At 39.4% G+C, this 23,136-nt stretch overlaps 1 protein-coding gene across 1 annotated transcript in view; it reads left to right on the plus strand.

Moving 5' to 3' along the window:
• The window catches only part of ZFR (zinc finger RNA binding protein), a 91,218-nt gene extending 72,737 nt beyond the window's left edge, over positions 1-18,481 (plus strand). The window contains exons 18-20 of the mRNA XM_055245684.2: positions 8,515-8,626; positions 8,745-8,842; positions 16,885-18,481. Of these exons, the coding sequence (XP_055101659.1) occupies positions 8,515-8,626; positions 8,745-8,842; positions 16,885-17,064 (390 nt within the window). The 3' untranslated portion in view covers positions 17,065-18,481. The remainder of the gene's footprint in view (positions 1-8,514; positions 8,627-8,744; positions 8,843-16,884) is intronic.
• The last annotated feature ends 4,655 nt before the right edge of the window (positions 18,482-23,136 follow it).

Consider the following 23,136-nt stretch of genomic DNA (forward strand, 5'->3'; position numbering starts at 1 on the left):
ACTTCTTATTGAATAGGCTAAGGGTGAGGAAGGAAGATTGCTGTTGCTGTCTCTGGTGGCAGAGATGAAAGATAACTCCCATATAAGTGGATCTGTACAGTTCAAACTCATGTTTTTCAAGGGTCAACCATATAGAGTTCCCACATATCCCCTGCCCTCACACATACACAGCCCCCCCGACACTAGAGTAGTATGTTTGTTACAATTAATGAACCTACATTGACCTGTGACTATCACCCAGAGTCCCTACAGAATAGATTTTTATCACTAGTTTTCATGCTATGTTCCACACAAGTACAAAGGTGTCATGCAAATCTATTCTCATCTTCTTTGATAACTCTTCTTTTCCTTCCCCTGTGAGATATGATTGGAGGATTGCTTATGAAAAGGAGTAGGATTTGGCTACCTGCAGCCTTGTTAGCAAATGTAGGCTACACTCTCGTGTGTCTTTATCAAATATACTATGGCACTCCAAATGTGCTGGATTTTATTGCCACCCCTTCAGTTTCAGGTTTCAGCCCAAGAATGGACTCCTAGAGCTTTGTCTTTGCAGGATTTGCTCCCATTTGTTTCCTGAACCTGTTTTACCATTTCTTTTCACTAACAATTTATATTCCCCTGAACCAAGAGAGCATTTGGGTATGTGAAGCTAATTTGGGGCTCTATGAGGTTTTTTTTTTTCCTACCTCTAATTCCTTTGGAAGATCTTACCTTTATTTTTTCTTTTATCTGCATTTTAGCCAAATGCATTTATTATTGGAAATAGTTAGATGTGAATGATTACCATTTTTCTGCTCTTTCCTGATTTCCTGATTGCTTCTGTTCTTTCCTGGTTTTCAAAGTCTTCAGGATAGCAAATTCTAGTGTTTTTCTTTTCTCTGGTGAGATAGAAGATGGTCAGATGGAGTTTTTACTTTTAGGAAAATTTCTTCTGGAACTGCTTATAATGTGATTCATTTTACCTTTCTCCAAATTGAAAGTTATTGGTGAAATTTTTGGGATTTGTTGAATCATCTGTCATCCCCACCCTCATCTCTGGAGAGCCAAGCCTAAGCAGGGTAAACACTCTGTTCTTCAGGAATGTTCTCGTCACTGGCCTTTTCCTGTTTGATTCAAGCTATTACATTTTTTCTTGAAAGGCAGTAGTGTGTATATTCTATCATTTGTTTTTGAGACAGGGTCCTGCTCTGTCATCTAGACTGGAGTGCAATGGAGCAACCCTGGCTCACTACAGCTTTGAACTCCTGGGCTCAAGCATTCCTTCTACCTGAACCTTCCCAGAGCCTGTGACGATAGGCACATGCCACTACACCTGACTAATGTCTTTATTTTTAGTAGAGATGAGATCTCACTATGTTGCCCCAGCTGGTCTCAAACTCCTGGGCTCAAGCGATCCTCTTGCCACGGTCTCCCAAAGTGCAGGGATTATAGGCATGAGCCAACATGCATGGCCCTAATATATTTCTTAATCATGTTTTGGAGGCAAGAGATCTTCAGTTTGGGTCTGTGCTATTGTCATAAACAGGAGTAACTTTTTTTCTTTTATCAAATAAATTTGAAATTCTTATGAACTGTATTGTGTTTAATTTTATTTAGCATTCAGATTACTTTGAACAAATCCTTAAGTAACAAAGCCTGCTTTTGTGGCCTTTCCTTTACCACTGCAGTGAGGATTGAAAATGGTGTTCTGCCTTCAGATTAGTTGTTCTTTTGTCATGAATCCATGGTGATGAAATAAAATATAGGTAGAGTTCTTCTGTACTGTTGGTCTGATATCAGAATTGCTGTGTGCTATCTAAACCTTTATAATAGTATAACTGCAGTAACTTATAAAAGGCATGTAATTTTTTTAATGTTTATTATAGACCTAGCAAAATGGCTCCTACCTGTAATCCCAGCACTTTAGGAAGCCGAGGTGGGAAGGTCACTTGAGGCCAGGAGTTCAAAACCAGCCGTATTTGTATAGCAAGACCCTATGTCTACAAAAGACAAACTTAAAAATTAGCCGGATGAGATGGTGCACACCTATAGTCCCAGCTACTCAGGAGGCTGAGGTCAGAGAATCACTTGAGCCCAGGAGTTTGAGGCTGCAATGAGCTGTGATTGCACCACTGCACTTCACCCTGGGTGACAGGGCAAGACCATGTCTGTCTGTCTGTCTCTCTCTCTCCCTCTCCCTCTCCCTCCTTCCCTCCCTCAGACACACACACACACACACACACTGTTTATTATATATTTTATTTCTAGACAGTGATGAGTATTTAAGCAAAAAAATCTGTTACTGAGCTGGGCACAGTGGCCCATGCCTGTAGTCCCAGGTACTCAAGAGACTGAGGCAAGAGGATCTCTTGAGCCCAGGATTTTGAGGCCAGCCTGGGCACATCACGAGACCCTATCTCAAAAAAAAAAAACAAAAAAACGAAAAAAAAAAAACCAAAACTCTGCCACCGTATTGATTAACGTTGAAAACAGTATGCTAAGTGCAAGAATCCAGGCTCAAAAGGTCACATGTTGTATGATTCCATTTATATGAAATATCAAGAATATATAAATCCACAGAGACAGTGCATGTCTCTATGGAAATAAGGATAAGTTGCTTAATGGGTAAGGGGGTTTACTTTGGGGTAATGGAAATGTTTTGGAACTTGATATGCACAACATAGTATAATAATGCTGCTGAATTATTCACTTTAAAATGTTTAATGTTATCTTTTTTGAGACAGAGTTTCACTCTGTCACTCGGGCTGGAGTGCAATGGCATGATCATGACTCACTGCAGCCTCGACTTCCCAGGCTTAAGTGATCCTCCTAACTCAGCCTCCCACGTACATAGAACTGTAGGTGCATACTACCATGCCTGGTTACATTTTTTTTTAAATTTTTTGTAGAGGTAAGGTCTCACTATGTTGCCCAGCCTGGTCTGAAACTCCTAGAACCAAGGGATCCTCCAGACTTGGCCTTCAGAAGTGCTGGGATTATAGGTGTGAGCCACCATTCCGGACCAGTTTTTTGTTTTGTTTTGTTTTGTTTTGTTTTAAAGAATGATATATCAAATGTAAAGGAATCATTCTCAAAGAAAGGTGAAGAAAACTGCTATAATTATTCTTCCTGCCCAAATATCAGTTGAAATACATTAACATTTCTTTTCACATATTTTACTGGCTTTCAGAGATATTTGTAAGTAATACAGATTTTAGTGGTGGTGGTTTGTACTAGCAGTTCTCCTAGCTGTTGCTGATAGAACCAACAAAGAGTTCTAAAATGATAGGACACTGACATCTCAGGGCAAAGAACAAACAGTCTCAGCTTACAAAAAAATCAGCAAATGGTACATGAACTAACTCAGCATTTAGATACCCCTTAACAAAAATCATCTATTTAACTGTATGCATACCCCTAAATCACTAAAAGCTGTAAGTAAACCTTTTCCCTGCAAGACATGACCATTTTTATTAAGACTTTCATACATTTCACCATATAAAATAAAGTGCTGTGAGTAAATATATTACAAAAATGCAACAACCTGCAAATGGGCTTACAAATCAAAGTCTGTTGTGCATGTATCAACAGTGATCCATGTCAACTGGACTATGTAAGTGGCTTTTGTATGTACAATTGCCCGTTGTTAAGGTATTCATAAAATCCCATTTAAAGAGCATAAACATCTTAATTTGTAAAATGGGAATGGTAGTCATATCTGCCTTCAGAATGTGATTATAATAGTTAGAATCGGTTAATATATGTGAAGACTTAGAGCATCACTTAGCAAGGATAAGCATTCAGTAAGTGGTAGCTATAATGAAGAGGATAGCTGCTACTACTATTATTTAGCCAGAACTCCTAGTGCTAGTGATTGTTTCCAGACTGTTACAAATTAAGAGCTGGGCAGAATATTTTTTGTGCTTTTGTTATGTAGTAATAGCCCTGTTGTAAATCTTAGTACTGCCATTGCTGGGCTAATTAATGTGTGTCTTTTAAAATTTTGTGGCCAGGTGCTCACACCTGTAATCTTAGCACTTTGGGAAGCTGAGGTGGGCAGATCACCTGAGGTCAAGAGTTCAAGACCAGCCTGACCAATATGGAGAACCTCCCATCTCTACTAAAAATACAAAATTAGCTGGGCGTGGTGGATTATGCCCATAATCCCAGCTACTTGGGAGGCAGAGGCAGGAGAATCGCTTGAACCCGGGAGGTGGAGGTTGCAGTGAGCTGAGATCACGCCATTGCAGCTTGGACAACAAGAGTGAAACTCTGTCTCTTGTTGGGGAGAAAAAAAAGTTTTGATACAGTTTGCCACTTGTGCTTTAAAGGAAGATTTTACTGGTTTACACTCCCACCAGTGAAAGTGCCTGTGTTACTGAAATCTCATCAGGTGGCTTTGTTTTGTTTGTTTTACAAAGGTCTTTATCTTTACCAGAGCTGGAAACTAATATTCACAGAAACTAGTTCATGTTTTCTCTCTGGATCACCCATTGATGAAAGATACTTATTGAAACATAGTAGGAAAGAAAACATAAGGGAAAGAAGAAAAAAAAAAGCATTATTTTGATTTCAGAAAGACCTGGTTTCAAATCTCAGCTTTATCACCTAGCTACATGACCTGGGACAAAACTATTTTTAGCTTCTTAAATTTATGGGGTTTTTTTCCATCTTGAATTAAATTATGCATGTAAGTGATCATTTAGCATGGTGCCTGCCACTTACTAAGAGTTACTCTTATTATAACTGGAGATGGGAAGGGAAAAAATACACTTCATGAGGGTTTTTAAAAAGCAAATAGGGCTGGGTGCAGTGGCTCACGCCTGTAATCTCATTACTTTGTTTTTTTGTTTGTTTTTGTTTGTTTGTTTGTTTTTTGAGGCGGAGTCTCGCTCTGTCGCCCAGGCTGGAGTGCAGTGGCACGATCTCAGCTCACTGCAAGCTCCGCCTCCCGGGTTCCCGCCATTCTCCTGCCTCAGTCTCCCGAGTAGCTGGGACTACAGGCGCCCGCCACCACGCCTGGCTAACTTTTTTTGTATTTTTTGGTAGAGACGGGGTTTCATCTTGTTAGCCAGGATGGTCTCGATCTCCTGACCTCGTGATCCGCCCACCCTGGCCTCCCAAAGTGCTGAGATTACAGGCATGAGCCACTGCGCCCGGCCAGTCTCATCACTTTGGGACACCAAGATGGAAAGATCGCTTGAGCCTAGGAGTTCAAGACCAGCTCAGGCAACATAGCAAGACCTCATCTCTACTAAAAATAAAAATTAGCCAAGCATGGTAGTGGGTCCTGTAGTGCCAGCTACTCAGGAGGCTGAGGTCAATCACTTGAGCCTGGGAGGTCAAGTCTACAGTGATTTATTTATTTGTTTATTTATTTATTATTTTTGAGACAGAGTTTCACTCTTGTCGCCCAGGCTGGAGTGCAGTGGCACGATCTCAGCTCACTGCAACCTCCGCCTCCCGGGTTCAAGTGATTCTCCTGCCTCAGCCTCCCTAGTAGCTGAGATTACAGGCACCTGCCACCACACTCAGCTAATTTTTTGTGTTTTTAGTAGAGACAGGATTTCGCCATGTTGGGCAGGCTGGTCTCAAACTCTTCACCTCAGGTGATCTGCCCACCTTGACCTCCGAAAGTGCTGGGATTACAGGCGTGAATCACCACACCCAGCCTGCTACAGGCAGTTATAATCACACCACTGCATTCCAGTCTAGGAAACAGAGCAAGACCCTGTCTCTCAAAAAATAAAAGCAAATATTGCAGTGGAGTGCAGTGTCATTCACTTGTAGTCTCAGCTACTGGGGAAACCGAGGTAGGATTACTTGAGCCCAGGAGTTCAAGCTCAGCTGCAGTGTGCTATGATCGTGCCTGTGAATAACTACTGCACTCCATCCTGGGCAACATAGCGAGACCCTGTCTGTAAAAAAAAAAAAAAAAATTAAAAAATCTTTTAAAGCAAATATTACAATCCTTGATTTTTTTAATCATTTAATATGGGGAGCTTTTTCCATCTCCAGTTATAGTAACTCTTAATAAGTTATTCTCTTATATAATTATAGCCTCCAAGACCCTTTATATTACAACCTGAAGTGTTATAATCCTTAATTTGATTCTATTTATTTTTGATATTATCTTTTTACTTTTGAATTATATTCTATTTTCATTGTTCTTTTAACTATAGACATGTGCTTGGAGAATAGCTATGTTCTTTAGAAAATTAATATGTTTTAATTGCTTAGTTCACAGTAAATGGTGTCAGAGATAGGTAGTTGATTAGTTTTATTGTGTGTGTTTAAGTATATTGACTTTTTTGTGTCCCATAAATAATTGATTTCTTTCTTGACTTTTAATTAATTTCTGCTTTTACCTGCTGGTATAAATCAGAAATGCCTGATTCTTAAAGCCAATCAATAAACAGATTTTGAAAAAGCTTTGAGTTACTTGAAACATATTTTTATGTCTTGACATACCTGAACTGTAGCTGATTATTTAATCCTCACTTTTCTCATAAAATTTGCTAAAAGTACTCAGTAAAAATTTGAGGCATTTATCGAAAGTTGCATATTTTATGACTTCAATTTTGTGTTTTAATCACAACATCAATATTTTGCTAATTACTACTCTTGGTTTATTTTATCACTGAATTGTCAGGATTATTCTCACATTCTTTCCAAAATCATTCCATGTCATAATCATTTACTAAGTATTTACAAAATTTCTGGCTACTTGTACTAGGCAAGTGGGTTCAAGATGAGTAACACTGACCTTATCCTCAAGGGTCTCAGTCTTTTCGCATCTTAAAATATTCCATGCACATGCATATTCCATACATATACATAGAGTTTTCTAGATGGCTGAAGCTTGTCCCTTAAAATATTAAGACAACTTTAAAATGAAAATCCATAAAAAATGAAAAATGTCTTGAGGGGCTGTTGCTGTGATGCCTGTAATCCCAAGGCTTTGGGAGGCCAAGGCAGTTGGTTTGCATGAGCCCAGGAGTTCAAAACCAGCCTGGACAGCATAGTGAGACCCCATCTCTACAAAAATTAGCCAGGCATGGTGGCTGCGCCAGTTGTCCCAGTCGTTCAGTGGCACGACCACAGCTTACTGCAACCTCAAGCTCTTGAGCTCAAGTGATCCTGAGCTGAGGTAGGAGGATCACTTGAGCCCAAGAGCTTGAGGCTGCAGTGAGCCGTTGTCATGCCACTGCATTCTAGCCTGGGTGACAGAACAAGACCCTTTCTCAAAATAAAAAAGAATCTTGAACATCTTCTTGCATTCTTCAACGTAATAAACTGAGCTGTCTTAATTTTTTAAATTGTGACTTAAATTTATCATTATTAATATTCATTATTTTCAGGTTTTTTCCAATCGTGCTGGAAGCTATCATTTATTTTTCATAGCTGTTAATGTGCACTATTTCTTTAAATTCCCATCTCTTAAAATGTAAAGAGATTCTGAGAAATGGCCATGGAGTGAATGGGTTGACGTAGTTTTTACCTCTGATAAATAAGTCCATGACCTTTTTTAGTGTATAGCCAAAAGTATGGATTCTCACTAATGTCTTTTCAGCTTTCATTATCATCTTAAGGATTTCATAGTGGTTCCAAACTAGTTTCTTTGAATTGCTGTTAGTAGTCTCATTTAAACTTTAAGTAAAAGCTACAACATGGATAAGCCTTAAATATTATGCTAAGTGAGAGAAGTCAAACACAAAGCACGTATTACATGATTCCATTTGTATAAAACGTCCAGAGTAGGCAAATCTGTAGAAGCTGGAAGTGATTTAGGGGTTGCCAAGGGCTAGAAGAAAGGGAGAATGGAGAATGACTACTAGTGGTTCTGTGGTTTCTTTTGGAGATCATGAAAATGTTCTAGAATTAGGTAATGATGATTATTGAACAACTTTGTGAATATACTAAAAACTACTGAATTGTACAGTTTAAGAGTGAATCTTATATGTGAATTATATCTCAATTTTTAAAAATCTAAATACAAATTTTTATCATGAGACCCTTCAAAACACCACTCACTGCATTGGGTTTTTGTTTGTTTGTTTTTTTGTTTGTGAAGAGAGATGGTCTCACTCCATCACTCAGGCTGCTAGAGTGCAATGGCGTGATCTCAGCTTACTGCAGCCAGTAAACAATCCCAGGCTCAAGCGATCCTCCCGCCTCAGTCCCCCAAGTAGCTGGGGCCACCAGGACGTGCCACCACATCCAGCTAATTTTTGGTTTTTGGGGGGTTTTTTTTGTAGAGACAGGGTTTTGCCATCTTGCCCAGGCTGGTCTTTAACCCCTGAACTCAGGCAGTCTGCCTCCCAAAGTGTTGGGATTACAGACGTGAGCCACTGTGCCCGGCCTATTCCTTAATTTTGAATGTTTTTATATTATATGTAATATTTATTTTCTGTTTTTGTGACTTGTTCTATGTAGCTTTTTCAATCTTTAAAATTTTAGTTTTTCATTCTAGTGTTTGAAAATGAGTAATTCCTTTGGTAAGCTGTTAAACACATTTTTATGTTGTATTTTTAGGCTATGGAGTTATTAGTAGAGAAAGCAATCAGCAGTGCTTCTAGCCCTCAGAGCCCTGGGGATGCACTGAGAAGAGTTTTTGAGTGCATTTCTTCAGGGATTATTCTTAAAGGTAACTTTTACTTTGTTTTTAATGAAATGAAATAGAGTTTACTCATTTGCTGGTTGAATAATTTTTTTTATAAGTGGACAATGCTAATGATTTCCTCTCCCTGTGGTGATTGCTATAGGTAGTCCTGGACTTCTGGATCCTTGTGAAAAGGATCCCTTTGATACCTTGGCAACAATGACTGACCAGCAGCGTGAAGACATCACATCCAGTGCACAGGTACTAGTATTCCTAAATTCAGAGCCCTATTGGGTTACTCCATTAAGGTTTTACTTTTCTGTTATTGTCTTAAGGAATATTATAAGTCACTATATAATATTCATTCTTCTGCTTCTGTAGTAAGCAAGCCCCTAGAAAGGATATTAAAATAGCTTGCCCAAAACTAGATTTCACTAATAGAGTTTAAAATTTTATTATTTAATTATATGGGCATTTCTAAGTAAGTGTATTATATATTATAAAAATACAGCAATATTTTCAGTGTCTCATTAAATCTGGGTAATAGGTTATGTATCAAGATCAACAGAAATTCTTATGTCCTCTGGTTGTACAAAAGTAATTTGCTGTGGTGTTTATGGTCATTATTGTTATAATTTAACCTTTCCTGCCACTGTCAAATAAAGTAAATAAAAATGTGGGCTCTGGAGACAGACTCCCTGGATTTGACTACCAACTCTGCCATCTCATCTATAATATGGATATAAAAGCAGTATCTGTCTCAAACAGGATTGTTGAGAAGATTAAATGAGTTAATATGTGTAACCATGTTAGCACCTGGTATATGGAAGGATCTTAAATGTTAGCTAGTATTATCATCATCTTATTAACCCTATTGAATAATTATGAAAAAGAAAAAACATTGAACCTAATGAGTGAATGGAAAAAATCAACCTAAGATTGGTATAGCTTCCCTTTGTTGATTCCAGAAATGTGCTGAGTAGGGGAAAAAAGCATACTAGCTATGAACAATAATCCACTCTAAGATGCTTAGGAGTTGTTGGATTTAAGATCTTGATTGGTTATCTTGAATAATTTGGAATTTGAAAGATGTCAGGACCAAAGTAAATTGTTATGCCAGAAATGGTATTGAAGGAGAGAGAGTAGTAATAGAATATTATGGATATCTTACAGACTCACAACATGACCAAATTCTTATGCATTCGTTGTTTTTATTTCTTTCATTTTATATTCTAGGGAAGAAGATAGTTGCCTTAAGTGTCTGTTCTTTCTCCCTTTAATACTTAAAGGAATTAGTTATAAATCTAAGGGAAAAGAAATTCAGGAGGAAACACTTGAAAACTAACAAAATTCATTAAGAAGAATGCTTACTTTTCTAAAAACGTGACCTTAAAGAAAGTGGTCTGATTTTAGGAGGACATTTAGGAGAACATTTAGAAGTGTTCTTAATAAAAGTGAAGGAGTTACATAATATATAATGCATTTATGTAGCACTCATGACATAATACTTGCATGAGGGGGAAAACAGATTAGTGTTTCCTAGGAGTTAAGGATAGGAAGAAGGAATGGCATGGCTCTAAAGGGGGTCTTGTGGCAATAGAACAGTTAACCATCTTGATTGTGATGGTAGTTACATGACATAAGGTGGCGTGTGTGATAAAATTGCCCAGAGCTATACACACATGCACACATAAATTAGTGCATATATAACTGGTGAAATCTGAAGTACCAGTGTCAATTTCAGTTTGTTTTTCGGTGGCCTGTAGTGCCCATGTTAATGTCCCTCTTCCTTCCTTTGTCTCTGGAATGATTCCCTATTTCCTTCCACAGTGTCTGCCTTTATTCTTGTATGCCCCTGTATGTCTTTTCTCCAGTGATCCTTTTTAAGTTGCTTCTGCCAGATACAGCCTTTGTCATTTATTAAAATTCCTTTCTATAGGTAGGTGTACATAGTTTAACATACCTTTAAACGGGCAAAATTTATAGGGTTAATCATCCCTTCCCAAGAAGGAAATGGATTATAAAATAAACCCTTAATCCTCGATGATGATTAAAATTCCAAAATGTCTTTGTATGGGAATGATTTGTATCAATCTTCAAATTCAGCTTGCTGCTAAATAATTGCCAGTAATATGGTAGAATTTTCTCTTCTTGTCAGACCTTAGAAGTACCTACAAACCACATGCAGAACAAGAGATTGTAGGGTGCTCACTCAAACCTCAAATGCTATATTGGTTTTACTTACTGGAGTATTCCTTCATTTAGAAACTCATAAAATATTAGCATAGGCTGGGCCAGGTGCGGTGGCTTCCACCTGTAATCAATCCCAGCACTTAAGGAGGTCGAGGCGGGTGGGCCACCTGAGGTCAGGAGTTTGAGCCCAACGTGGCAAAACCCTGCGTCTACTAAAAATACAAGAATTAGCCGGGTGTGGTGGCATGTGAATGCGTGTAGTCCAAGCTACTTGGGAGACTAAGGCATGAGAATCGCTTGAACCCTGGAGGCACAGGTTGCAGTGAGCCAAAATCGCACCATTGCACTCTAGCCTGGGCAACAGAGTGAGACTCCATCTCAAAAAAAAAAAAAAAAAAAAAAAAATAGGCTGATGCTTAGTAAGAATATCTCTGTGGTAAAAATGTATAAATATTCATTATTCTATATGAGATATCTTCGGATATTTTCTATTAATGTAGAAGAAAACCCTATTATGTTATCTTTAGGAAGGACCTTTTATAAGTCTCTCTGAAAAAAGAATTAGTATATTATGATGATAAATATTCCTAGTTCTCACCTGGGAAGTTAACAGTCTTATAACTTAAGTGAAGTAGAGAAACTACTGGCAAAAGTCCCTAATAATTATAGACTTAAGTAGAATGCTGTATCAAGTCCTGACTACAGATGACTTTGAGACTTTCAGGATTTTCAAAGCAGCTGTATAAGCCAAAATTCTTAGCAACTAGAATTATCTAACTTTGGGGAAAAGTTTTGGAGCAATAAATTCCTATGTGGATGACTAAACCAGTAACTATCCTTTATCTCAAAATCAGAGCAGGGATTTAAAATAGTGTGAACAGCAGTCACTTTGAAAAACAGGTTAGGGCCAGGTACAGTGGCTTACGCCTGTAATCTCAAGACTTTAGGAGGCTGAGGTAAGAGGATTGGTTGAGCCCATGAGTTCAAGAACGACCTGGCAACGTAGCATAACCTTATGTCTATAAAAATTTTTTTTAATTAGCTCTGGGCCATGGTGGCATGTACCTGTAATCCCAGCTACTCAGGTGGCTTGAGGTGAGAGAATCACTTAAGCCCAGGAAGTTGAGGGTTCAGTGAGCAACGGCTCATGCCTGTAATCTGAACACTTTGCAAGGCCGAGGTAGGAGGATCTCTTGAGCCCAGGAGTGCATTACCAGCCTGAGCAACATAGCAAGACCTCATCGCTTAAAAAAAGGAAAAGAGAAACAGGTTAGCAGCTCCTCAGTAAGTTAAACATGGATTGCTATATGCCTCAGCAACTCTTTCATATCTAGATGTGTATACTCAAGAGAACTGAAAAAAATATGTCCCCACAAAAACTTGTACACAAATGTTCAAAACAGCATTCTATGTGATAGTCAAAAAGTAGCAACAACCTAAATGTCCATCAATTGATGAATGAGTGAATAAACAAATACAGTCATACATTAGAATATTATTCAGCCAGCCATTAAAAGAAATAAAGTACTGACACATGCTACGACATGAATGAACCTTAAAAACTTTATCCTAATTATCTCGTTTATATGAAATATTCATCATAGGCAATGGTAGTTCTCAAGGACTGAGGATAGAGGGGTTGGGGAGTAACTGCCTTTGGGCTTGGGGTTTCCATTTAAGGTAATGAAAATGTTCTAGGATAAGATAATAGTGATAGTTGAGTAACTTTCTAAGTATTCTGAAAGCTTCTGAATTTTACATTTTAAAGGTATACATTTTAAAGGTATGTGAATTTTACCAGAAAAAAAGAGTCCAGTTACATTGAAGGCTGTAACTATGTAGAGAAAGTTACTGTTTAATCAAGTGACTGTAAAATTTCCTTGAATTAGGTTAAGTGGGTATATCCCTAGAAATGGAGGGATAGATTAAATCATGTCTCTGAAGTCCCCCTAGTTTCAAGATTTTAAGAAATCTTTTTAAATTGGTGCCAAAGATAGTCTTACATAGACATGGTCATGTAGTGAAAGTTTTGTTTTTATTCATGAAGTAACAAGGAATTTCTTTTCTTTCTTTTTTTTTTTTTTTTTTTTTCTTGAGACGGAGTCTCACTCTGTCACCCAGGCTGGAGTGCAATGGTGTGATCTCAGCTCACCTCCACCTCCTGAGTTCAAGCGATTTTCCTGCTTCAGCCTCCTGAGTAGCTGGGATTACAGGCATGCGCCACCACCCCCTGGATAATTTTTGTATTTTTAGTAGAGCCGGGGTTTCACCATGATGGCCAGGCTGGTGTTGAACTTCTGACCTCGTGATCCACCCACCTTTGTCTCCCAAAGTGCTGGGATTACAGGCGTGAGCCACCGCACCTGGTCAAGGATTTTCTTTTCTAATCATAGTGATTTCAGTCATACACAATGTTTCTGTACTGATGCACATTTTTTTGTGTTCTAAGGAAGGAATCTTTTGGCATTGGCTACTGTTAGGGAGCAACTTAGACTCATTGAAAACCAGCTACAGTATCAGTACATTTTTAAGATTGCATAGTGAATGGCACATGCTTCTGGCTGAAAGTAAACAACCCATTAAATAGATATTAGCATATCTTTAAGCTTTAGGGCAGGGGTATCCAGTCTTTTGGCTTCCCTGGGCCACATTGAAATAATTGTGTTGGGCCATGCATAAAATACACTAACACTAATGATAGCTAATGGGCTAAAAAGAAAAATCACAAAAAAATCTCATAATGTTTTAAGAAAGTTTATGAATTTTTATTGGGCCACATTCAACACTGAGGGCCACGGATTGGACAAACTTGCTTTAGGGGTTTTTTGGTTTTGTTTTTGCAGTTTTTTTGAGACGGTCTCATTCTGTCACACAGGCTGGAGTGCAGTGGCACCATCTGGGCCCACTGCAGCCTCAACCTCCCCGTCTCACACAATCCTGCCTTAGCCTTGCAAGTAGTTGGAACCACAGGTGTGCGACACCATGGCCAGCTAATTATTTGTAGAGACAGGGTCTCCCTATGTTGCCCAGGCTGGGCTCAAGTGATCTTCCCACCTCTACCTCCCAAAGTGCGTAGCCACCATGCCTGGCTAAGCTTTAGAATTTTAATAGATTTTAATAAATTTTAATAAAAGAAAAATGAAGTAAAAGCACAAGGTAAGATGATATGATTCAGTGAGAAGTTTGCTTTCCCTTCCCTTATCTTGGAAAACAATAGGCTCTTTTTGGCTCTCAGTTCTGCTGATAGTTCGATATGCCCTTCAGCCAAGAGGATTAATTAACATTTGGTCTGAACTTTCCCCTCTCCCCTTTTTTTTTAATTTTTTTTTTAAAAAAAAGGTTAATTAAAATTTCAGAGGGAGAAGAGGATAGAACTTTAAAAATCGATTTAAAAAATTTTTTTTTTTCTTTGAGACGGAGTCTCGCCCTGTCGCCCAGGCTGGAGTGCAGCTGCCTCCGGGGTTCATGCCATTCTCCTGCCTCTGCCTCCCAAGTAGCTGGGACTATAGGCGCCCACCACCACGCCCGGCTAATTTTTTGTATTTTCAGTAGAGACGGGGTTTCACCGTGTTAGCCAGGACGGTCTGGATCTCCTGACCTCGTGATCCGCCCGTCTAGGCCTCCCAAAGTGCTAGGATTACAGGCTTGCGCCACCGCACCCAGCCTTAAATTTTCTTTTTGTATTTTTTGAGACAGAATCTCACTCTGTCACCCAGGCTGGATTGCAGTGGCACAATTTTGGCTCACTGCAACGTCTGCCTCCCAGGTTAAAGCGATACTCCTGCCTCAGCCTCCCGAGTAGCTAGGACTACAGGTGCACGCCACCACACCCAGCTAATTTTTCTATTTTTAGTAGAGATGGGGTTACACCATGTTGGCCAGGCTAGTCTCAAACTCCTAACTTAAGTGATCCGTCCACCTTGGCCTCCCAAAGTGCTGAGATTACAGGCATGAGCCACCACACTCAGCCAATTTTAATTTTCATTTGGAATTGGAAATACAAGAGAATTGCTAAGAAAAGTTCAACTCTACCAGATACCAAAACATCCTATAAAGCAACAGAAATTTAAACAATGTAGTTATGGCACAGAAGTAGACAGATAAACCTTTGGAATGGAAGAGCCTTGAAGTAGACCATTAGATATAAGGGAATTAATGTATGACAGACCTGATGCTTCAAATCAGTGGAAAAAGATGAATCATCAGCAAAGTGGTGTTGAGATAACTGGCTAATCATCTAAGGAAAAAATTAAGCTATACATATATACAAGTACATACCAACTGACTTAAGGAGCCACACATAAATTATCAAAGTATTAAGAAAAATATAATTTTTACATAGGCAAGATCTTTTTAAGAAGGCTGTAAATACAGGAAGCCGTGAAAGATATTATTGGAAATTTCATATGGTATCTTTAAACTTAAGCAAATGAGCCAGCAAAAATATGCTGCACCTCACTGATTGATTAAAAAATACACGTTGGCTGGCCCCGGTGGCTCACATCTGTAATCCCAGCACTTTGGGAGGCCGAGGCAGGCAGATCTCCTGAGGTCAGGAGTTCAAGACCAGCCTGGCCAACATGGTGAAACCCCATCTCTACTAAAAATACAAAAGTTAGCCTGGCATGGTGGCACACGCCTGTGATCCCAGCTACTTTGGAGGCTGAGGCAGGAGAATCACTTGAACCTGAGAGGCGGAGGTTGCAGTAAGCCGAGATCGCGCCACTGCATTCCAACCTGGGCAACAGAGCAAGACTCTGTCTCAAAAAATAAATAAATAAATACAAGTTATAGCTGGGCATGATGGCTCACGCCTGTAATCCTAGCAGGTGGGCAGAGTTCAAGACCAGCCTGGGCAACATGGCGAAAATACCCCGTCTCTACAGAAAATAGAAAAATGAGCCAGGTGTGTTGGTGTGAGCCTGTGTTCCTGGCTACTCGGGAGGCTGAGTGAGATCTGAGCCCAGGGAGGTCGAGGTTGCAGTGAGTTGTGATGGCACCACTGCACTCCAGCCTGGGCAACAGAGTAAGACCATGTCTCAAAAATGTTGTAGATAACAATTAGATACTGTTTTGCCCATCATACTTGTGAGAATATTTTTCCGTTTATAGTATCCAGAAGGGGAGAAGCAGACTCGCATACATATTACTAGTGGATATATTAATCAGTATAAATTTTGGGGAGCTTCATTTGTTAGTACTTACCACTTTTATATGTTCAGCGGTCCCACTGATTAATAAAAGTTCTTTCTCCAGAACTTGTCACATAAGTGCACAGAAACATCTTAAAACAAGCATTCATTGTAATACAGTAATAAAAATACTTGGAGGCCAGGCGCGGTGGCTCACGCCTGTAATCCCTGCACTTTGGGAGGCCGAGGCGGGCGGATCACGAGGTCAGGAGATTGAGACCATCCTGGCTAACACAGTGAAACCCCGTCTCTACTAAAAATACAAAAAATTAGCTGGGCGTGGTGGCGGGCACTTGTAGTCCCAGCTACTTGGGAGGATGAGGCAGGAGAATGGCGTGAACCTGGGAGGCGGAGCTTGCAGTGAGCGGAGCTTGCAGTGAGCCGAGCTTGCACCACTGCACTCCAGCCTGGGCGACAGAGCGAGACTCCGTCTCAAAAAAAAAAAAAAAAAAAAAATACTGAAACCAGCCTAGTGTTTACCAGTAAAAAATTAGGTAAATAAGTTTGGTACATCCACGTGAGTATAATTACAGTTCTTAAATTATATACTGTCTACCAAATGCCTAGGAAGGCCATCAGCAACCATTCTGTTAAAGCAGGTAGCTCCCATTTTTCTTTGTTTTCAACATCCTGCTTGTTTCTTTGATGTCACCTCTCATAATTTTTGTAATTTTGTGTGTGTGTTAAAGTTTTGTGTTTTTTTTACTTAATGTTTAAGAAAACAAAATGGCATGCACACAGAAAAGCTAGGAAATAAAAACATGAGAACAGATTATTTCAGTTGTGAAAGTAATTCCTTTAAATGTTTCTTTCATTATACATGCTTTTTAATGTTGCATTTGGAGGGAGGTAAATGTAATAAGTATTACTACTTGGGGTTTTTCAGTTAACTCAAAATTCTGACTCTCTTTGTTGCAGTTTGCATTGAGACTCCTTGCATTCCGCCAGATACACAAAGTTCTAGGCATGGATCCATTACCGCAAATGAGCCAACGTTTTAACATCCACAACAACAGGAAACGAAGAAGAGATAGTGATGGAGTTGATGGGTTTGAAGCTGAGGGGAAAAAAGACAAAAAAGATTATGATAATTTTTAAAAACTGTCTGTAAATCTTCAGTGTTAAAAAAACAGGTGCCCATTTGTTGGCTGTTTTTCATTCATAATAATGTCTACATTGAAAAATTTATCAAGAATTTAAAGGATTTCATGGAAGAACCAAGTTTTTCTATGACATTAAAAAATGTACAGTGTTAGGTATTATTTGAATGGAAAGGCACCCAAAAAAAAAAAAAAAAAAAAAGTGCTCCGACTAGGGGGAAAACAGTAGTTCCGATTTTTTCCCATTATTTTATTTTCTGGTTGCCCTAGCTTCCCCCCCTATTTTTGTGTCTTTTATTAACTAGTGCATTGTCTTATTAAATCTTCACTGTATTTAATGCAGGATTTGTGCTTCAGTTGCTCTGTGTATTTTGATTTAGAGGTTTTGTTTGCTTTTTGACACTAGTTGTAAGTTACTTTGTGTTATAGACGATATCCTTTACCCCTTCTTAATATTTTACAGCAGTACGTTTTTTTGTAACGTGAGACTGCAGAATTTGTTTTTCTATATGTGAAGGATTACAACACAAAAAGTTACCCTGCCATTCGAGTGCTCAGAACTGAATGTTTCTGCAGATCTTGTGGCATTTGTCTCTAGTGTGATATATAAAGGTGTAATTAAGACAGAATTCTGTTAATCTAATCAAGTTTGCTGTTAGTTGTGCATTAGCAGTATAAAAGCTAATATATACTATATGGTCTTGCAACAGTTTTAAAGCCTCTGCATAATTGATAATAAAAATGCATGACTTTTTTGTTTTTAATAGACTTTTAAAATTATAATTTTAGGTTTAACACGTAGATCTTTGTACAGTTGACTTTTTGACATAGCAAGGCCAAAAATAACTTTCTGAATATTTTTTTCTTGTGTATAAGTGGAAAGGGCATTTTTCACATATAAGTGGGCTAACCAATATTTTCAAAAGAACTTCATCATTGTGCAACTAACAACAGTAACTAGCCCTTCATTATGGTGACAGTTCCTTACTGGTGTGTGTGAGATTACTCTAGCAACTATTACAGTATAACACAGATGATCTTCTCCACACACCCCATCACCCAGATAATTTACAGTTCTGTTAACAGTGAGGTTGATAAAGTATTACTGATAAAAAATGAAGATTATCTAAGGAAAAAAACAGAAAATTATTTGGTGTGGCCATCTTATTAACATGCTTATGTCTCCTACACAAAGCTAAATATTCTAGCAGTGATGTAATGAAAAATTACATCTTACTGTTGATATATGTATGCTCTGGTACACAGATGTCATTTTGTTGTCACAGCACTACAGTGAAATACACAAAAAATGAAATTCATATAATGACTTAAATGTATTATATGTTAGAATTGACAACATAAACTACTTTTGCTTTGAAATGATGTATGCTTCAGTAAAATCATATTCAAATTTATTGAGTACTGCATCTTGTTATTCCTGACAAATGTTTGTTGCTTAAGCACATAATTTTCAGAAAATTTTGTAATTCAATACTATATTGGCTTAATTTCTTTCTAGGGTCAGAATCTTCCCCCAGAGTCTTAGAGGGCCAGGAAACCATAGGAGACCACGGGGGAAATAGAGTAGGAGACTCAGACTTTTCTCCCAGATTCATCACATATAGATTATCTAATCTAAAAACCTGAAAATTGTCAAAATCTGAAACTTTATGAGGGCCTACATGACATTCAAAGGAAATGCTCATTGGACCATTTCAGATTTTCAGATTAGGGATACTCAACTGATACAAATATTTCACAGTCCAAAACAGTTCTGGTCCCAAGCATTTCAGCTAAGATATACTCAACCTGTACTGTCTGTTTAACTTGGACAAGGCTTTTTTTCCCTTTTTAAATTTTTCTGGGTCTCATTTTACTCTCTTTTAGAATTTCGTTCCTCACAGTTCTCTTAAAAGGGAAGAATGCTGGCCTGGCACGATGGCTCACGCCTGTAATCCTAACACTTACGGAGCCCGAGGCAGGCAGATCTGCTCCAGCCTAGGAGTTTGAGACCAGCCTGGGCAACATGACGAAACCCCGTCTTTACTAAAAATACAAAAATATTGGCTGAGCATGGTGGAACATGCCTGTAGTCTCAGCTACTCAGGAGGCTGAGGCAGGAGGATTGCTTGAGCCTGGGAGGTCAAGGCTGCAGTGAGATCATGCCACTACACTCCAGCCTGAGTGACAGAGTGAGATCATGTCTTAAAAAAAAAAAAAAAGGGAACTGACCTTTACTACACGTTGATTCTGGGCACCATGCTAGGTCTTTTTATGTATTTTCCCATTTAAAACTATCGTAAGTGAATTGTAGGTAGTAAACATCATATTTTTTAGATGAGGAAACAAGCCTAGAATGGCTAAATGTAGATTATACACCTTATGTCACTGTTTAAATGACAGTTTCAAAGTTCATGGTCAGCACTTTGCCAGGCTGCTTCCTTCACCCTCCAATTATGTACTAAAGATGTTTTCAGCCCATCTGGGACCAAAATTTTGCATTTGGTTTGAGTGTCTTCATCCAAAAATGCAATTGGTACCATTAAAGTTTCTTACTAAAATAATTATTTCTGTATTTTTTACATAGCTTGTTTTCATAGCTGTGGCTAGACCCACATTAGTTATATGAAAGAGTAACTTGGATTGAATATTCCTTAGTACCCTCTGCTTTGACAGTTCGTTTGGTTGTTTTGTTTTTTGAGACAGGGTCACGCTCTGTCCCCCAGGCTGGGGTGCAGTAGCACGATCATAGTTCACAGCAGCCTCGAACTCCTGGGCTCAAGCAATTCCGCTTAAGCCTCTCAAGTAGCTAGGTCTAGAGGTGTGCACCACTACACCCAGCTCCTTTTTTGTAGAGATGGAGGCCTTGCTGTATTGCCCAGGCTGGTCTCAAACTTCTGGTCTCAAGGAGTCCTTACCCACGTCGGCCTCCCAAAGCACTGGATTTACAGGCATGAGCCACCACACCTGGCCCGATTTTGTTGTTTGAGACAGTCTCGCTCTTGTCACCCAGGCTGGAGTTCAGTGGCGCTATCTTGGCTCACTGCAACCTCTGCCTTTCAGGTTCAAGTAATTCTCGTGCCTCGGCCTCCCGAGTAGCTAGTATTATAGATGTGCACCACCACGCCCAGCTAATTTTTGTATTTTTAGTAGTGACAGGGTTTTGCCATGTTGGCCAGGCTGGTCTTGTGAACTGCTGGCCTCAAGTGATCCACCTGCCTTGTTCTTCCAAAGTGCTGGGATTACAGGCTGGCCTGATTTTTTTAAGTCAACAGTATTGTAAATAATTTTTCTGCTTACTGAAAAAAAGCAGAAGTCTTGTTTTTGCATGGTCATTACATTATTATGTGTTATGAATTTATAAGCAGTTCCTTTAGAGGAGCCACCATTTTTCGAATTTGACAGAGCCATTTTATTAAAAAAATTTTCCCAGTACAGGACAAATACTGGCCAGGCATGGTGGCTCACGCCAGTAATCCCAGCACTCTAGGAGGCCGAGGTGGGCAGATCACCTGAGGTCAGGAGTTCAAGCCCAGCCTGCCCGTGGTGAAACCCTGTCTCTACTAAAAATACAAAAAATTAGTCGAGCGTGGTGGTGCACACCTGTAATCCTAGCTACTCAGGAGGCTGAGGCAGGAGAATCGCTTGAACCCACGAGGCAGAGGTTGCAGTGAGCTGAGATCACACCATTGCACTTCAGCCTGGGCAACAAGAGCTAAACTCCGTCTCAAAAAAAACAAAAAAAAAGGACAAATACAGGGTCATACAAAGATGATAATGTTCATAGCAGTGGTCTGAAACTTGACTGTTCATGAGTCATCTCAGGAACATTCTAAAAGTTAAGATTTCTGGCCAGGCGTGGTGGCTCGTGCCGGTAATCCTAACAGTTTGGGAGGCCAAGGCAGGCAGATTCCTTGAGCCCAGGAGTTCAAGACTAGCCTGGGCAATGTGGCAAAACCCTGTTCTAAAAAGTTGAGTTCTAAACCCTAACTGCAAAGATTCTTACTGAGGTAGGCCAGAAAAGCCTGAGAATCTGCAATTTAAGATGACTATATTAGGTAATTTATTTGAATGGGTGGTTCATACACATGATATTAAAAAAGTTGACAGGTATAAGGTGATGTATAGCATAAAACAAGTATTCTCCTTTACCTTGCCTTCCAATTATGTTATCTCCCTTCCAAGAGGCAGTGTCAGCTCTTTGTGTGTCCTTCCACAGATGATCACTGTGTGTGTTAGCATAAATGGATGCATCGTGTTTGTTCTTTACAAAAATGATAGCATACTGTGTATGATCTACACCTTGCTGCTTTTTATTTAAGGTATCCTGGAGTCTTGGAGGTTATTATGTATCAGTACACATAGAGAAACTGCATTTCTAACAATCACTATAGGATCATTCCAAATTAGACTTTTTGTTTTTCTTAAATTTTATGTGGGAGACTACGCCATTGCACTCCAGCCTGGGTGACAAGAGCAAAAATCCATGTCAAAAAAAAAAAAAAAAAAAGCCGGGCACAGTGGCTGATGCCTATAATCAGCACTTTGGGAGACTGAGGCAGGTGGATCTCCTGAGGTCAGGAGTTTGAGACCAGTCTGGCCAACATGATGAAACCCCCTCTCTACTAAAAATACAAAAAGTAGCCAGGCATGGTGGCGGGAGCCTGTAATCCCAGCTACTCGGGAGGCTGAGGGAGGAGAATGGCGTGAACCCAGAAAGTGGAGCTTGCAGTAAGCCAAGATCGTGCCACTGCACTCCAGCCTGGGTGACAGAGCAAGACTCTGTCTCGAAAAAAAAAAAAAGCCAAGGAGCGGTGGCTCACGCCTGTAATCCCAACAGTTTGGGAGGCTGAGGCAGGCAGGTCACGAGGTCAGGAGTTTGAGACCAGCCTGACCAACATAATGAAACTCCATTTCTACTAAAGATAGAAAAATTAGCTGGGCGTGGTGGCGCGCACCAGTAATCCCGGCTACTCGGAAAGCTGAGGCAGAAGAATCGCTTGAACCTAGGAGGAGGAGGTTACAGTGAGCCAAGATCACACCACTGCACTCCAGCCTGGGCAACAGGGCGAGACTCCGTCTAAAACAAACAAACAAAAAAATGTACGTGGTTCTGATACAAATTGTGGATCATGCTTTAATAAATGCTTTATAGCAGTGACCATAATGTACTATATGGTGCAAAACTAAACTATATTTTAAATTTAGTATTAAGAGTATTTTGTCATCAGCCAAATCGTGTATATATAGTTATCAGTATGTTAATTGGAATATTAAGCAAATCGTAATATCCCCATTCCGTAAGGAATTTTTTTTTAATACTTTAAGTTTTAGGGTACATGTGCACAACATACAGGTTTGTTACATATATATACATGTGCCATGTTGGTGTGCTGGACCCATTAACTCGTCATTTAACATTAGGTATATCTCCTAATGCTATCCCTCCTCCCTCCCCCCACCCCACAACAGGCCCTGGTGAATTTTATTGATTACCTGTAGTCTAGGTAATTTTAGTCTTCCTTTATCTTGCTTAGTGTAATAATATTGGGTGTAAAATAAAATCTGGAAATATGAAACAGTTATATTACTAACTTAAAGCCTGAATTTTTTTTTTTTTTTTTTGAGACAGAGTTTTGCTCTGTCCCCCAAGCTGGAGTGCGGTGGCGCAATCATAGCTCACTGCAACCTCTACCTCCCAGGTTCAAGCCATTCTCCTGCTTCAGCCTCCTGAGTAGCTGGAATTACAGGCAAGTGCCACCACACCTGGCTAATTTTTGTATTTTTAGTAGAGACAGGGTTTCACCATGTTGTCCAGGCTGCTCTCCATTTCCTGACCTCAAGTGATCCACCAGCCTCGGCCTCCCGAAGTGCTGGGATTACAGGTGTGAACCACTGCACCTGGCCTGAAAAATATTTTTTAACATTAATTAAGCTGATTCTATGTTAAATACAAAGCTAATATATTCACCTCATTCTAATATAATCCCAAGTGAGACATGCTATTTAATATTAAAGAAATTGGGTCTTTAGTTTGGAAAGGACTATTCAGTTTAGCAACAAACCTAAT

Source organism: Symphalangus syndactylus, chromosome 16 (assembly GCF_028878055.3).
Source record: "Symphalangus syndactylus isolate Jambi chromosome 16, NHGRI_mSymSyn1-v2.1_pri, whole genome shotgun sequence".
Classification (NCBI taxonomy): Eukaryota; Metazoa; Chordata; class Mammalia; order Primates; family Hylobatidae; genus Symphalangus; species Symphalangus syndactylus.